Below are 17,636 nucleotides of genomic sequence, written 5' to 3' on the forward strand. Positions count from 1 at the left end.
AGCTAGTAAAGGCTAAGTATTCAGCTGGGGGCTGATATTAGTAGCCTGGGAAGCTCTGTGGGTATTACCCCCTTCTCAGGCTTCAAACATCTGCCTCAGCCATCTGCTTAACCTCCACTAGAGACTAAAATTACGGGGAACCCCACGCCAATTTTTTTTTTAATAAATCCTTTATTTTAACACTAAATGACAAGAAGAGTAACCAACACTGTCACTGTACTTACTATATATGTGACTGACATGTTTCTATCTATCTATCTATCTATCTAATCTATGTGTGATGCTCTATTCTTTCTGTTCTAAATTGTTGGCTACCGATGTATGCCGCTGATGAATTGCCGGCCAGCTTTTTTAAAGAGACGGGTGCATGAAAACATTATTATTTTTTTTTTTTAATAAATCCTTTATTTTAACACTAAATGACAAGTACAGAAACCAACACGGTCACTGTACTTATTATATATGTGACTGACATGTTTCTAGCTATCTAATCTATGTGTGATGCTCTATTATTTCTGTTCTAAATTGTCGGGTACCGGTGTATGCTGCTGATGAATTGTTCCAAGTGCCCTGCTATGTTTTTCATGCACCCTCCTATATACCCTGCCTGCCTGTCTGCCTATATATTGTGCCTGCCTGCCTGACGCTTAATTGAGCACTGTTCTCATCGATTTGGGCAATTTTTGACCTTCTGCAGACCGCCGGGGGGGGGAGAGCCAGAAAAATGCTCGAGTTTCCCATAGACTTACATTGGGCTCGTTGCTCGGTCGAGCACCTGAGTATTCCAATGTGCTCGACCCGAGCTTCGAGCACCCGAGCATTTTAGTGCTCGCTCATCACTAGTAGTCATATACATAGAAAAATGGGAAGACTATTTCTGTATTTCTGTATTTTATATTTCTGTATTTTACATTATTTTTATTTTATTTTACTATGAATGTCTTCACAATCAATCTCATGTATTTTTTTTCTTTTTTATCCAAATAATACATTTTAAAGATAAATCCATATTTTGTTCTGCCATTAAATTTTCTAGTGTCCAACTGTGAGTAGGAATATTTAGTAAGCAGTGTCTATATTCATTAGAAGAGATTTTATTACAAAATATATTTTTCTTATAATACACATGGAACGATCAAGAGTCCTTAAATACAAGTCGTAGTAATGGACTCGATGATAAATGGTAGGTTTTTTGGCTACTAGTTAGACACCTTTGACTCTGCCTGGATTACATGATAATTGCATATGTACAGTCATTGCAGGAAAATTGCAGTATCTTACCACTGTTGTGAGCCTCCAGCTGGGAGGCAGAGTTGACAGCGACTTTGCATAGTGAACAGTATAGAAGTCTTTTAGCTTTTTCCTCTTCAGTCTCTCCTGAAGGGCATATGTTGCTGCTGGTTACTAGAGTGATTTTCTTGTCAACTTTCGCAGTGGTCTCTGTTGTCATAACACTGATTTTCCGGATTTCTACCATTGTACTGGTTGATATTGCTGGAATTCCTGTGGCAAATTCTAAAAAATAAACAAAAGCAAAATGTTTGTTAGGATGAAACATGACATTATTTATTGCAAAACATTATGAAGAAAATGGACTGTCAGGAAAATGATGTTCGTAAAGGCTCGAGATAGGAGAAGTTACATTGCTATTATATTACACATTATCTAGTATTGGTAAAAATTTTTAGTTTATACACAGATAATTATAGGAATCTGCAGACAATTAAGGGGGTAGTTTGGCCTTAGGCTACAAGTCTGCATGCACTGCTTGCTGTGAGGACTCTCTGGTGCTAGGAGCGGTGGGCGCTTAACCACAAGTATGTGATTTGAATACATGTGATCACATGCTGACTAGATGGGAGCAGCTTTGCTCAATGCAAGTGTATTGTGTAAGGGTGTGACAGGGGCGGTCATATACCTCTCCCTCTCTAAACAGTGTTTGTACCAACTGTATGGTTTTAATGTATTTTTGTGACTGTATTAATATGTAAATTCATGTATAGTGTATAAAGAAATCATAGGATATAGTTTAGTGTTTAGTTAGTGATAGGAACATTATGGCAGATAGGCAGTGGTGGGCCTATTAATGTTTAAGATATAAGGCATAGTTTACGACATAGGAAGTTCAGTGCATACTGTTAAAAGGTAGTGACTGAAGTTAAATAGGTGAAAAGTGAAGTTTTGCCCAGCAACCGACTGCTGGGGCAGATAGAGAAAGGAGACAGTTGATGATTGGTCCGGCCAAAAGTGGGAGGGGTTAAGGCTAGAAAAAGTCAACCACTTCCTGGTTTAGTCAGTTAGTGAGGAGAGTTCGTTGGTGACAGTTGCTAGGCCTAGTTCAAGGTGCAGTGGGCTGAAGCACAGTGTGGACAAAGATGTTCTGGCTGTATGAGGTTGCACAAAACTCCCTACGGACATTCCTGCAATGTCCGAAGCCTAAGGTTTGAGTCAGGGGCTATGGAGAGCTCCGAAAACCCTTCCATACAGTGGAAAATAGGCGTGGAACCATGTGAGGGAAATGTTGTGGATCTCAGACATACTTCGGAGCCGGATTGGGAAACCATGGGGCTGACAGGAGGATCAAGTGTAGGGGTAATCAGTGCAGAATGTGAGAACTGGAGTGAGAATTACTGTGTTGAGGAAGTAAGTGACGTAGGGTGCTGTGCCCGAAACTGCGTCTTAAAAATGGATGTACTTGAACTATTTAGTAAAGACGCGCTTGCTAAAATGAATAGGATGTCCCCTAATAAATGAGCGGCTGTTCCTTGATCAGGGATAATGGAGCCAGCGGAGGCCTGTGGCCGAAATGTGAGTGAACTGCACTTCACTTACTGCACATGGGAACTGGGACACCATTTATTTGTGGAATACCAGGATGAGGAGAAACATCAGCCCCTCGACCATGACTACTGCCCTGCACCTTACAACTGAGCGAGGCTGGACACAGTCTAGTCGGAATGTGGCCAGAAGTATACAAATCACATACTTACAGTCACATGACTGCCCACTCCCAGTGCCAGAGAGTCCTCAGAGGGCACAGTGTGCATGATGTGAGGATTCACAAGTATGCAATCACATAGAGTGTCTTCAGAATTGTAGCCTAAGGCTGGACAACCCCTTTAAGATGACAATGATAGATTTAGGCATTCATTCCCATTTAATAATTAGCAATAAAAGACATTGAAACATTTTTCCTTACTCTAGAGTGTGCAATTATTTTGGCTGCTTTCTTCAACTCTCACTTTTGTTTGTATAGTACATCTAAGGCCACATTCACGTTCAGTATTTTGTCAGTATTTTACATCAGCGTTTGAAAGCCAAAATCAGGAGTGGAAAAATCAGAGGAAAAGCATAATAGAAACACATGCACAGGTTCTGGATTTTTCACCCACACTTGGTTTTGGCTTACAAATACTGATGTAAAGTACTGACCAAATACTGAACGTGTGTGTGAATGTGACCTAACTATACTAGCTCTTTTTACTCCCAATAGTATCATCAGTCAGTTAGTAGTTATTCAAGCAAGATCAGCACCCATGAAGCTAACCAAGCTAACTGATTGTTAGAAAAATATTTAGATTTGAGAGTCCTCAGAGTTGATACTTTTAATGGCTAGCTGAAAAGATGGTAAAAAATTGCAAGCTTTCGAGACTACTCTGGTCTCTTTCTCAGCCATAGTATAACATAAAATATGAAGAGTCACATATTTATACACAACAAGACACAGACATAAAGCATTAGAGGAGACAAGTGACATGAAGCAGAACTATCATTATGAATGAGGGATAAACAGTTGTGGCTGTAAATATTGGAATAGTTCATAAATAAGGAGTGTGAAAGTTTTATTGTCCTGTGATTGAAGTCTGGTCCGGGGCTTTGATGCCCCAACAGGTTTGAGGAGCACATTCCTTAGTTGATGTAGAATGACATGAAGAAAGCCCCGGACCAGACTTCAATCACAGGACAATAACACTTTCCCAGTCTCGAAAGCTTGCAATTTGTTACCATCTTTTCATCTTAGCCATTAAAAGGTATCAACCACTGAGGACTCTCAAATCTAAATATTTTTCTATCTACTGGCTAACACGGTACAAAGATATATATTTTTTCTTATATGACTGTTATTAACTTAACCTATCATATCTAAAGTAAAATTCACTATATCATTAGGTCCGCACACAGGATCCAAAATCCCAAAAAGAGCAGAGGATTAAATTATGGAAACACAGATAATACCGAATCTTTTCTCACAAAACTACATGTGAATCTGCTAAGTTCTCCCTGCTCTGTAACATGATGCCTGCAAATTAGACAGCTTTTTCATGGTGACTGGTTCCCTTTAAGCAATTAACCATACAAATGCTAAATAGGAGTGCGTTAAAACTGCTTTGACTAATAAATGGCTAAATTTATTGTTATAGATAGCAAGATATACACAGCTAAAAGTAAATGGCTTACAAGTACTGTAAAGGAGACAGTGAGTTACAGAGAAAGACATTCATAACATATAAATCTGCATGGTCAGTTTTAGCCTTTGAAAACTAGAAAAAGCTCAATAAAATCTATAGAAGGGTAATAAAATCAGCTAAAATACAAGATGAAAGGTATGTAACCAAAGTAAGTAATGCAAATTCACAAAAAAATCTTTAAGTAATTAACTGCAAAAAATCCACCTTTAGGACATCATAGGTAGATCCGCTAAGTAAGATCTCATCCAGGCATCTGATTTTTGCATGCTTTGGACCTGATTTTCCAAGTGTTTGATCAGTGTGTCCGTTTTATCTATCACTGCTTCATTGGTGATTTTTTTGTTGGCAAAAAAAAAATTGCAAAGCTTCAACCTATTCAATGATAAAAACAGACAGCACACTGATTGCATGCTGATGGCATATATTTTTTGCTTGTGATTTTCTGGGATCCATACAATTGTATGAAAGTTTTTGCTCCATGATGAAAAATGGACACATGTCTGCCACTTTTTTTAAGTTTCACCGCAACATACACACATGGAGAATCATATTACCAAATCAATTTTAAAATATAATGAATGCTGTAAAAACAAAACCCCCAAAAACAATGGCGGAATTGTGCCTTTTCACAATTTTTATGGCACATACCATGGACATTTTTTCATACTTTCCAGTTAATCACATGATAAAATGGATGGTTCATTCAAAAGTGCAACTTGTCCTGCAAGAAAGCAAGCCTTCATACAGCTATGTCAACACAAAATAGAAAGGTTATTGAACTTGGAAAAAGAGGAGGAAAAAATAAAAGCGGAAAAACGGGAAGATGAAGGTGCTCAAGTGAAGATGAAGGGTGTAGAGCCCTGGAAGGAGTCACTCCAGGGCTTAGCATCCTTATACAGCCATCTTTTCCAGTCAAGATTTTAATTGTAAGCTTTCACTTTCCCAGTTCAACGAAGTCTGGTTTACCACCTGGAGAGCTAAAACATTAGTGCAAGGAACCATCCATATTCAGGCATCACCTTGACGTGGTTGGATGGCTTTTGCACTTTTTCATCAAAAATTGTTAACTCAGTACCTTACATTTTTAATGTTTACAGCAACAGCGGAGTTCTTGTATTCACTAATAGCAGTGTGCTGATGCACAGAGTATGTATATACATATAACTATAGTCACACTTTTTTTAAATGCAAAAGTCAATACATTTCTAAATGATTCATATGCTTCCATCTTCGCTTTTAATAGAACACTTTACTACAGTGAGACATGTGGAGGTATATTTTTTTTTCATTTTTCTCATCTATCTTAAACTCAGAATTCAAAATTGGATGAAAGTGAATTGTGACAGGATGTAATTAACCATGAAAAATTAAACTGATATAAAAATAGATGAAAAGTGAAAAAAATTGATCCAAATTTTTTATAAACAGATAAAGATAAATGAAAGTAGATGTCTGTTTGGTCAGTTTTGTTGTTACTATATCTTCAGATTTTTATAAAAGTTTTATTTTAAAAATACAAACAAAAGTCGGCACTAAAACCCATCATAATTTATATAAAGAGAAGTAGCACATAGAAAGTCTTGTAAGGAATATTAGGATTTCAGTCCAGAACATAAATGAGTCTTCTTAATTTTAGAACAATTCATTCCACTTCAGTTTACTTTAGCAAAATGACAAGGACACGGATAGAAGAGGGCCCATGTGCAAGAACAATGTATAGGGTCTTTGCAGTCCAATAATGTGTCTGTGAAAGAAGCTGCTTGCTGCTTTGAAAGTACAAGTGGACCGCCTCCCTTTCTGGGCCCCTGTGCAACTACACAGGTTTCACCAATGATATGTTTTCCATTGCAAAATGCTAATAACTGTACAACAAGCCATTGTTGAGGTCCAGAGCTTGCATACTTGGCAGTGACGACCAGAGGTAGACATATCATTAGTGCAACCTTTGCAGTCGCACGGGGGCCCAAGAGATAAGAGGCCCCATTTCTACCTCCTAAAAACACCTAGGCTTGGTAAATAGAGATGAGTAAACCTTTCAAAGTTCGGTTCGGATCGGCCAATGTCCCGATGTTCTCCAAACAGTACTTCGAACATAGCCGAACCCCATTGAATTAAATGGGAGGCACAACCAAAAGCATAGACAACTCCTTCAAGGGGGCCCAAAAGCTGCCAAACAGCTCAAATTAGGGGCAGATACCAGGAAAAGTGGCATCAATTGACAAAGAGAACAAATAGTATAATTGTGCAGCATGAATGCATGGGACAGGGCCTGAGACAGGGCTTGGACCAGCTTTTCTAGCTTAAATATTGATCAGTAACAGGTGGATGAGTGACAGGTGTAGGCCTTGTGCTCTGATAGCCCTGCCAAATTCAGGCAACACACATTAAGGAGACCCAACTTGGATTCCAAACATTTCCAAAATTAGGGGCAGACACCAGGAAAACTGGCATCAATTGACCCACAGTAGAAATTTTATAACGGCACAGCAGCAGTCAGGCATGGGCCATGCAACAGCTCAAACTGTTTTTCTGCTCAGCCACACTCAGGTGGCACAAATATCAGCTTTGTAGACTACTATTGTAAGAAAAATTTAAGGATAGTAACACAGGTAGTTGAGTGATCAATTAACCCACAGTAGAAATTTTATAATGGCACAGAAGCAGTCAAGCATGGGGCATGCGTGAGGTATCAGGGTTTGGCCAGCAGTTACAGCTTTGAATTTAAGTTCAAATTAATATGAGGTGGGTGAGGGACCAGTGTAGGTCTGCTATGCTGGGAGCCCTGTTACCTCATGCAACAGCTCAAACTGCTTTACTGCCCAGGGACACTCAGGTGGCACAAATATCACCTTCGTAGACTACTATTGTTAGAAAAATGTACACAATTGCGGGACCAATAGCTGGGTGCTGTGCTGAGAGAGGGTGGATTAGGGTGAACACGACAAACAGCTGGACTGTGAGTGATGTGCAGTCGGTGATGTTATGGTGGATTAAGAAAGATGTGGTGTGCTCGGTGTCTGAGATCAGTAAAAAAAAACAGGCATGTCCACTTCCATAACAGCTGACTGGCTCTCACTCATCCCGACTTTAGCGGTTAAATAATTGGAGGTTCTGCAGTCAGAGACCTGTGTGAGAAACACTTGCCAGGGTGACTGAGGAGGAAGAAGCAGTAGATGCAGTTAATGCGACGGCCATTGGCTGGCGAATCATGCTAGCCCACATTTTAGCGCAGTGAGATTCCCAGACTACCGCATGTTGATTGCGCATGTGCCAGTTCATGCATGTAGTAATCAAATTGTTGGAATTTTTGCCTCTACTAACTCATTTTTCACAAAGCTGGCAGATAACGTGAGTTGGGTCATCCTTTGCAGACTCAAAAAATGCCATGGCTAGACATCCTTTGCCGCCACTGTGAACTGCAGACCCGCCACTGCTGCTGGCCACAGCCAGAGTTATGACTGAGGATGCAGTGCTTGTCGTGGTTGCATCACTCCATGTCTGTGCGGGAAGCTGCAACGTAACCTCGTCTTCCTCCTCCTCCACCTCCTCTTCTGAGCTACTCAGCTGCGTGCCTCTGGGTTCACACGAAGTGAGATCTACAACCTCATCATCATCCTCTCAGTTCTCCCACTCCTTGGCCTGAGAGCCTCCTCTTCCTGTTCTGAAAGCACAGTATAGTCCACATGTGCCTCAGGTATCACCAGGTCTCATCAGGATCACCTTCCCTCCAGGGGTTAACATCTGGTGATAAGGGTCTGGATTCTGCTCGGACCCTACTTCATCCGGCCTCTGATTCAACTGAAAAAAAGTGGGCATTGGTGCAGATGCTTCCTCCTCTTGAGTCTGTGAATCTTTGGATCAGACCTCTGATGCCCACCTGTAGTTCCCCACAGTCAGTTGGGTGGTTGGAGGGTTGTGACGCGGGAGGAAACAAGGGTAATTGAGGTGCCACCTCTGAGGACTATATTGTGTGTGATGTTAAGGTGGAGGAAGAGGAGGAGAGGCCACTTAATGCAATGTTTGCCATCCACTGAAAAATGCTTTTTCTGGCCCTCATCTACAAGGCGTACTGCTGTGTGGCTGCCAAAGAAAGGGAGTCGAGTAGCCCATCCAGTAACAGAAGTTGTCAATTGTTTTTGGATAGAAAGAGATGGTGTTTGTTCAGTAGAGCTTTCAGTAACATTACCACCTATCCCACGTACACCTTGAACACCAAGCCTATTCCCCCTTCCACCATGACCTCGCTTTTTTCCACTCATGTTGGATTCACCCTTCCCCTCTTTTAACCAGCTGTTTCACAACCCTAGGGCCAGACCTGTCAGTCACCTGTCACTAAATTACCAATTAGCATTTATTTGCTGAGATAGTGTGGCTGGACCACACAATTAGCACAAAAATTTATATGCTGAAAAGTGGACTAGTGTCTGGACCACACAATTAGCACAAAATATTCACATGCTGAAATGTGGACTGGTGTCTGGACCACACAATTAGCACAAAAGATTTATATGTTGAAATGTGGACTGGTGTCTGGACCACACTATTAGCACATAGGATTTAGATGCTGAAATGTGGACTGGTGTCTGGACTACACAATTAGCACATAAGATTTATATGTTGAAAAGTGGACTGGTGTCTGGACCACACAATTACCACAAAATATTTATATGCTGAAATGTGGACGGGGGTCTGGACCACACAATTAGCATAAAAGATTTATATGCTGAAAAGTGGACTGGTGTCTGGACCACACAATTAGCACAAAATATTCATATGCTGAAATGTGGACTGGTGTCTGGACCACACAATTAGCCCAAAAGATTTATATACTGAAATGTGGACTTATGTTTGGACCACACTATTAGCACAAAGGATTTAGATGCTGAAATCTGGACTGGTGTCTGGACCCCACAATTAGCACAAAAAATGTATATGCTGAAATGTGGACTGGTGTCTGGACCACACTACTAGCACAAAGGATTTAGATGCTGAAATGTGGACTGGTGTCTGGATCACACAATTAGCACATAGGATTTAGATTCTGAAATGTGGACTGGTGTTTGGACCACACATTTAGCACAAAGGATTGATATTCTGGAAGGTCGATTTCACACAGGATACTATCTATCTGAACTAGCTGACAATAAACCGCCTAGATAATTAACTATCTGACTACTTGCCTCTGCAGGAGCAGCCTCTCTGCACTGCTACACTGACAAAATGGCGCCAAAACAACATGTCTGATTTTTTATATGGAGAGGGACTTCAGCAGCCAATGACACAAGCTCTTGTGTCTGGATGTTGTGGATGGTTTCTGCGCTCTGATTGGCTGCCGGAATATCTATACATTAAGTTAATAAAAAAAAAATAATAACAGTCCGCTGCTCCTCTGACTTCTCCCCACCTCCTCTCATCATCAAACACATCCCCCCCACACTCATCATACAGCACCATTATTCTAGCCAAAGTCCTAACAAAAGCATTAGTGGAAACTCGATCATTTACCAAACTTTGGCCGAATTTTGCCAATTTTGAGGAAAATGCTCGGAAATCCGAACACGAATCCGAATGTGCATTGTGTGTGCTGACTTTGAGATTGGCAAACATTTTCCGAACTAGTTCACTCATCTCTATTGGTAAGAAGACTCCTTTTCAGGGGAGGAATGCAGAATTGCTGACGGAGAAGCTGCTGCATCAGCTGTTTCTTAAATGAACAGATGCCATTCTACAGATGAGACATCTATCAGATATTTATGGATGCCATAAGTGGAGAACAGCATCAGGTAGACAGTCTGTTCTGCGTTATTTTAAGAGCCGCTTCTTGAAATTAACATGATAGGACTCCCAAGTCTTGTCTCACTTTTCACCTATACCTGCTTAGAGTGACTGCCCCTTGTCTCAGCTTAGTAGTCGCAGCTGCATGCTGCCTGCACTGTATTAAGATGGTGAGTTGTTTGGGTGGTCATTGCCCTTTGAGAGCCTTGGGACCCCTGCAGTCACCCAAAACACTCACATTATATGTAGCTGTTCTAGCTCTAAAGACCAAGAGTCCAGCCCACCCCTTAAAACCACAATTATGGCAGTGTTTAATGAGCAGTGACATTGGTTTAATGCAACATATTTTTTCTATAAGTAGGGATAAGTGGACCCGTGGAAGTTGAGGCTCTGGTACCCGACCCGAACTATATTCAAAAGTTCAGTTCGGGTATCAGAACTGTACCCGAACTTGAATCAGAACCCAATACAATGAACACAATGAAGACCTGAACTTTTGAACTGGGAAATTCTCTCTCTCTCCCTGTCACCCTCTCTCTCTCTGCAATGTATTTCCCCCGGAACTCCCAATTTTGCAACAGATTTCCAGGAGACCTCAGTGTAGCACTGGACACCATTCGAACCCCGAACTTTTAAGTTCGGGTTAGCTCATCTCTCTATAAGCAATAAGTTAAGAAGCAAATATTACCAATGAAAAATGTATCTCAGATTGGAAATATAATAAATGACTCAGTTGCTTTATGCATTTACTTCTCAAACAACAATAATTTACCAAAATCTATTTTATTAGACCAGTGACTAGATATTGGTAAACCAATACATTAAGTTAATGGTTTCAGAGAAATAGACAAGAAATGTGTTTTTTAATTTACAGCAGACTTAATTTAACTTCTTATCTAACCTAATAGGATATTTTAATTAGTGTCCAGTAACCAACATATTAATTATTTTAAATATAATTGTACTTAGGAGACAGTATTTTTTTTAACAGTCTTCCTGTCATTGGAAAAAGGCTTTGTAATTTCACAACTCTTCCCTTACACAATATATCAATTTTGCTTTTTTTATGAAATTAACTGTTCGCTTTTAAATGTCTTCATTGATTGCATTTGAGTTATATTTTTGTTAAAAGTATTGTCCTGGAATTTTACATTAATGGTCTATCTTTAGCCTAACAAGTTTTTCTCTAGGATTGCCCTGTATTTATCTCCATCCATCTTCATATCAACTCTGACCAGCTTCTCTGTCCCTGCTGAAGAAAAACATCCCCACAGTATGATGCTGCCACCACTATGTTTGACAGTGGGTATAGTGTCTTGAGATTATTTTTCCACCACAAATAGCATTTTGCATTCAGCCCAAAAAGTTCTACTTTGGTCTCATCTTCTTCCATATACTAGCTGTGTCCCCTACATGGTTTTTGCAAACGGGACTTCTTATGGCGTACTTTCATAAATTATTTTTGCTCTTGCCACTCTTCCATAATGGTCAGATTTGTGACATATACAACTAATAATTATCCTGTGGACAGATTCTTCCACCAGAGCTGTGGATCTCTGCAGCTCCTCCAGGGTGGCCTAGTGCCTTTTGGCTGCTTCTCTAAATAGTGCTCTCCTTGCTTTGAATGTCAATTTAGGTGGACGGCCAAGACTTGATAGGTTGGCAGTTGTGCCATGTAACGGGTCCGGGAGGCGGAACCTCTGAGCTACTATACAAGGGGGCGGCCCTTGTAAGGGAGCGGGTGGCAGTCTCTGGGTGAACGGACAGGGAGTTACGGCAAGTGATCAGGGCAGTCTCTGGGTAAGGGGTAGGTACGACCTGTGATGGCAGAGCCTCCGGGTAGGCTAGCAGGCAGATGGTAGATGTGTGCTCCCAGGTGAGCAACCGAGAGTCTCTGGAATAGCAGGTGGTCACGGCGCGTGACGGCGGAACCTCCGGGCTGGCAGGCAGGTAGGTAATGGAGAAGCGCTCCCAGGTGAGCGGGCAAGAGTCTCTGGAATAGCTGGTGGTCACCGCACGTGACAACGGGACCTCCGGGCTGGCAAGCAGGCAGGTAACGGAGATGCGCTCCCAGGTGAGCGGGCAAGAGTCTCTGAGATAGCTGGTGGTCACAGCACGTGACAACGGAGCCTCCGGGCTGGCAAGCAGGCAGATAACGGAGAAGCGCTCCCAGGTGAGCGGGCAAGCTGGTCCATAGACAGACTGACCGGAGTAGTAAGGCAGACCGTCGGACCTCAGGCAAGCAGGCAGGTAGCTGATATGCGCTCCTAGGTGAGCGGGCAGGCTGGTCCTTTAGACAGACTGACAGGAGTAGTAAGGCAGACCGTCGGACCTCAGACTGGCAGACAGGTAACAAGTATTCAGGCAGGAATCAGGCAGGTAACTAGCAGGAAACTGGCAGGAAACTGGCAGGAAACTGGCAGGAAACTGGCAGGAAACTGGCAATGGGACCTGAGGGCTGAAGCACAGGTGAGACACAGGTGCAAACAACATTGCTCGGGCACCTCCATTTTGGAGGAGGTGCCTTATATATGATGAAGTCCTCCGGCCATTGGCCGGGGACTCTTTAGGGCGGCGCGCGCGGCCCCTTTAAGAGGAGGGGAGCGCGCGCACGCGCGCCCTAAGCACAGGGGCCAGGAAGGAGCGCGCGCTGAGAGCAGAGCAGGAGGAGGACGCCGGGACGGAGCGCGCGCTGACAGCAGAGCGGGGGGAGGAAGCCGGGCACGGAGCAGAGCGGTGAGGGGAGCAGCGTCCCTGCCTAGCAGAGGGCAGGGACGCCGGCACTACAGTACCCCCCCCTTTAGGCCCCCCCTTTTTTTAGGCCAGACAGAAATTTAGCTAGGATGAGAGGGGCATGGATGTTCTCCCGGGGCTCCCACGTTCTCTCCTCAGGACCAAACCCCTTCCAATCTACCAGGAAAAAGGTCTTTCCTCTTACCCTTTTGGTGGCAAGAATGTTCTCTACCTCAAACTCGTCCTCAGCAGAAACCGGAGCAGGAGGCGTACCTGTAGACTTGGAAAAAGAGTTAAGCACCACAGGTTTGAGGAGAGACACATGGAAGGAGTTAGGGATCCGTAAGTTGGCCGGGAGTTTCAATTTATAGGCCACCGGGTTGATCTGACTGATGACCTCCAGTGGGCCGATGAACCGAGGCCCTAACTTATAGGAAGGGATCTTGAGCCGGACATATTTGGACGAGAGCCAGACTTTATCCCCAGGACGGAATTGAGGAGGGTCCAGACGTTTTTTGTCAGCGTGTCTTTTCATACGCTCGGATGACAGAAGGAGTGCGGACCGGGTACTCTCCCATATGGAGGAAAATTTGTTAACAAGAGATTCCGCAGCCGGATTGTCCGCCGAGGTGGAGATGCGAAACGGGATCCGAGGATGCTGACCGTAGACTACAAAAAACGGGGATTTGGAGGAAAACTCGCTCTCGTGATTGTTGTACGAGAATTCGGCCCATGGCAGGAGATCCACCCAGTCAGAATGGTGGGCATTAACGAAGTGCCGAAGGTAACTGGTCAGGTTCTGATTGATCCACTCCACTTGACCATTAGACTGTGGGTGGTAAGCGGAGGAGAAGTCCAGGGTGACGTCCAGCAATTTACAAGTGGCTCTCCAGAAACGGGAAGTGAACTGTACCCCACGATCCGACACGATGTGACGGGGCAGGCCATGAAGACGGAAGATGTGGCGGATAAAGTCTTTAGCCAGCTCGGGTGCAGACGGAAGACCTGGCAGTGGAATGAAGTGAGCCATCTTGGAGAAGCGGTCAGCGACCACCCAAATGACCGTACAACCGGCAGAGACGGGCAGATCAGTAATGAAGTCCATCGCTATATGCTGCCAGGGGGCAGCAGGTACTGGCAGAGGTAGGAGGCGGCCGGCCGGCAGGTGTCTCGGAACTTTGTTGCGGGCGCAGGACACACAGGCAGAAACAAAATCTATTACATCCTTGTGCAGGTTAGGCCACCAGTAGTGCCGGGTAATAGGCTGGAGGGTCTTTTTCTGACCGGCGTGGCCAGCTAGTTTAGACGAATGACCCCAGTGTAGGATCTTCTCCCGATCAGGTACTGGTACGAACGTCTTACCAGGAGGAAGACGATTTAGACTCACGGGAGCCACCTGCATTACTCTGGCGGGATCGATGATATGTTTCGGATCCTCCTCGAGATCAGACACCAGAAAGGATCGAGACAAGGCGTCCGCCTTGACGTTTTTGTCAGCCGGGCGAAAATGAAGGACAAAATCAAAACGAGCAAAAAACAAGGACCACCGGGCTTGGCGCGGGTTAAGTCTCTGGGCATGCTGGAGGTAAGCCAAGTTCTTGTGGTCAGTGTAAATTATTACCGGGTGAAGAGCCCCCTCGAGCAGGTAACGCCACTCCTCCAATGCCAGTTTGATGGCCAATAACTCTCGGTCTCCTATGGAATAGTTGCGCTCAGAGGAGGAGAAGAGTTTAGAGAAGAAGCCACAAGTTACCATCCTCCCGGAAGATGATTTTTGAGTAAGTACCGCTCCGGCTCCAGAGGAGGAGGCGTCAACTTCCAGGAAGAACTGCTTGTTGCCGTCCGGGCGATGCAGCACCGGGGCGGAAGAGAAGGCCTGTTTTAGGGAAAGAAAGGCCTCCTCTGCTTCGGGTGGCCACTCTTTGGGATTAGTACCTTTACGGGTGAGCGCAGAAATTGGGGCCGTCCGGGAAGAGAAGTGTGGTATGAAGAGGCGGTAGTAGTTGGCGAAGCCCAGGAATCGCTGAATGGCCTTCAACCCCTCCGGTCGGGGCCATTTCTCGATGGCAGACAGTTTCTCAGGATCCATTTGTAGGCCGGTCTGAGAGATAATGTAGCCCAGAAACGGAAGCGAGGTCTGCTCAAAGAGGCACTTCTCAAATTTAGCGTAGAGATGGTTCTGCCTTAGCCTGAGCAGGACCTGACGAACGTCCCTCCGGTGAGTCTGGAGATCCGGAGAGAAGACCAAGATGTCGTCCAGGTACACCACTACGCAGGAGTAGAGAAGGTCCCGGAAGATGTCATTGACCAACTCTTGAAAGACGGCAGGAGCGTTACAGAGACCAAAGGGCATTACCAGGTATTCATAGTGGCCGTCCCGGGTGTTGAATGCCGTCTTCCATTCATCCCCCTGACGAATACGAACCAGGTTGTACGCCCCACGAAGGTCCAGTTTGGTGAAGATCCTAGCCCCCCTCAGACGATCAAATAATTCTGGAATGAGCGGAAGGGGGTACTTATTCTTCACCGTGATCAGGTTTAGGCCTCTATAGTCTATACAGGGACGGAGAGAGCCATCCTTCTTTTTGACGAAAAAGAAGCCTGCTCCCGCCGGGGAGGTAGATTTCCGGATGAATCCTCTGGCCAGATTCTCCTCAATATATTCGGACATTGACCGGGTCTCAGCAGCGGATAAAGGATAGATACGCCCACGGGGAGGAGTAGTACCGGGTAGCAGATCGATGGGACAGTCGTATGGTCTATGTGGTGGTAATGTCTCTGCCTCCTTTTTATTAAAGACATCTGCATAAGACCAATAAGGAATTGGAAGTCCAGGTAGATTAGCTGGGGTAGGAGAGGGACGGACGGGATGGACGGGAACCAGGCAGGTTTTATGACAGTCTTGTCCCCAGCGAAGGACCTCTCCGGTTTGCCAGTCTAGCACGGGTGCATGTCTCTGGAGCCAGGGCAGACCTAGCAAGAGGGCGTGAGAGAGTCCAGGCAGAACATGAAAGGAGATACCTTCAGAATGCAGCATTCCCACCTGCAGGGTAATGGATTCGGTGATGAGTTGAATGGGGCGAGGTAAGAGGCCCCCATCCACGGCAGCGACAGACAAGGGTACAGCCAGAGGTTTGGTGGGGATGCGGTATTTCTCAACCAGGGACTGTGAAATAAGGTTCCCGGCTGCTCCAGAGTCAAGTTGGGCTAGTTCGAAATAACGGTTCTCCCCGTAGATGATCGAAACTGACAACAGCAGGGATGGAGAGGATTTATTCTTGTCTAGGTGGACCTCTCTGAGCGAACCTAGACACAGGCGTTTCCCGACCTCTCCGGGCAGGCACGGATCCGGTGCTCCTTACTGCCACAGTAGAAGCAGCTCCCCTCGGCACGGCGTGAGTCCTGACGGGTTTTGACCATCTTGGTCTGGTCGACCTGCATAGGCTCAGGAGAGTGTACCTGGGGTGAGATGGAGGGAATGACGGGTTTCTGGAAAGTAGGAGCTAAACGTGGAATCCTTCTCTCACGGGTGACCTCTTTGGCACGCTCCTGGAACCGTAGGTCAATCCAGGTAGCAAGAGTTATTAAGTCATCGAGAGTGGTAGGAATGTCCCGACCGGCAAGTTCATCTTTAATACGGCCGGACAGACCCTCCCAGAAGACGGTAACCAGAGCGTCGTTATCCCAGGCCAGCTCCGAGGCAAGGGTACGGAACCGTATGGCATATTGGCCCACGGTGAGACTCCCCTGACGGAGGCGTAGCAACGATGATGCAGATGAGGTCTTCCGTCCGGGTTCGTCGAAGACTTTCCGGAAAGCTGTGAGAAAAGCAGGCAAGTTGGACACCAGGGGGTCTCCTCTCTCCCATAGAGGATTCAGCCAGGCCAGGGCCTCCCCGGTGAGATGGGACATGATGAAGGCAATTTTGGCCCGGTCGGAGTTAAACTGGTAGGACAAAAGTTCAAAATGCAGGGTGCACTGATTTAAGAAGCCCCGAGCCTGGACGGGGTCGCCTCCGAAGCGAGGAGGTGCAGAAAGCCGGGGTCCGGGGTAGGATACCATAGTATTAGTGGGCAGCGGAGCTGCCGGATTGCAAGATATGGCACTGGCGGAGGTTGTTGGTGGATCAGACAGAGTGTTCAGGCGAGTATTAACATTCCGCAGGTGACCCAGGATGGCCTCCTGTTGGGACCTCTGACGGGACAGTTCAAGACAGAGGTCCGAGAGCGAGGGAGCTTGGGTGCCACCGGGTTCCATGGCCCGAGCAAACTGTAACGGGTCCGGGAGGCGGAACCTCTGAGCTACTATACAAGGGGGCGGCCCTTGTAAGGGAGCGGGTGGCAGTCTCTGGGTGAACGGACAGGGAGTTACGGCAAGTGATCAGGGCAGTCTCTGGGTAAGGGGTAGGTACGACCTGTGATGGCAGAGCCTCCGGGTAGGCTAGCAGGCAGATGGTAGATGTGTGCTCCCAGGTGAGCAAGCGAGAGTCTCTGGAATAGCTGGTGGTCACCGCACGTGACAACGGGACCTCCGGGCTGGCAAGCAGGCAGGTAACGGAGATGCGCTCCCAGGTGAGCGGGCAAGAGTCTCTGAGATAGCTGGTGGTCACAGCACGTGACAACGGAGCCTCCGGGCTGGCAAGCAGGCAGATAACGGAGA

At 45.4% G+C, this 17,636-nt stretch overlaps 1 protein-coding gene across 3 annotated transcripts in view; it reads right to left on the reverse strand.

Annotated features, from left to right (window-relative positions):
- ZNF385D (zinc finger protein 385D) overlaps positions 1-17,636 on the reverse strand; it is a 620,390-nt gene that overhangs the window by 103,200 nt on the left and 499,554 nt on the right. For all 3 annotated transcript variants that reach the window (XM_073677967.1, XM_073677968.1, XM_073677969.1), the window contains one exon: positions 1,282-1,515. In XM_073677967.1, coding sequence (XP_073534068.1) covers positions 1,282-1,515 — 234 coding nt within the window. The remainder of the gene's footprint in view (positions 1-1,281; positions 1,516-17,636) is intronic.

The sequence above is a fragment of the Phyllobates terribilis genome, unplaced genomic scaffold (assembly GCF_046119375.1).
Source record: "Phyllobates terribilis strain yellow unplaced genomic scaffold, ASM4611937v1 Scaffold_4__5_contigs__length_816908805, whole genome shotgun sequence".
Taxonomy (NCBI): Eukaryota; Metazoa; Chordata; class Amphibia; order Anura; family Dendrobatidae; genus Phyllobates; species Phyllobates terribilis.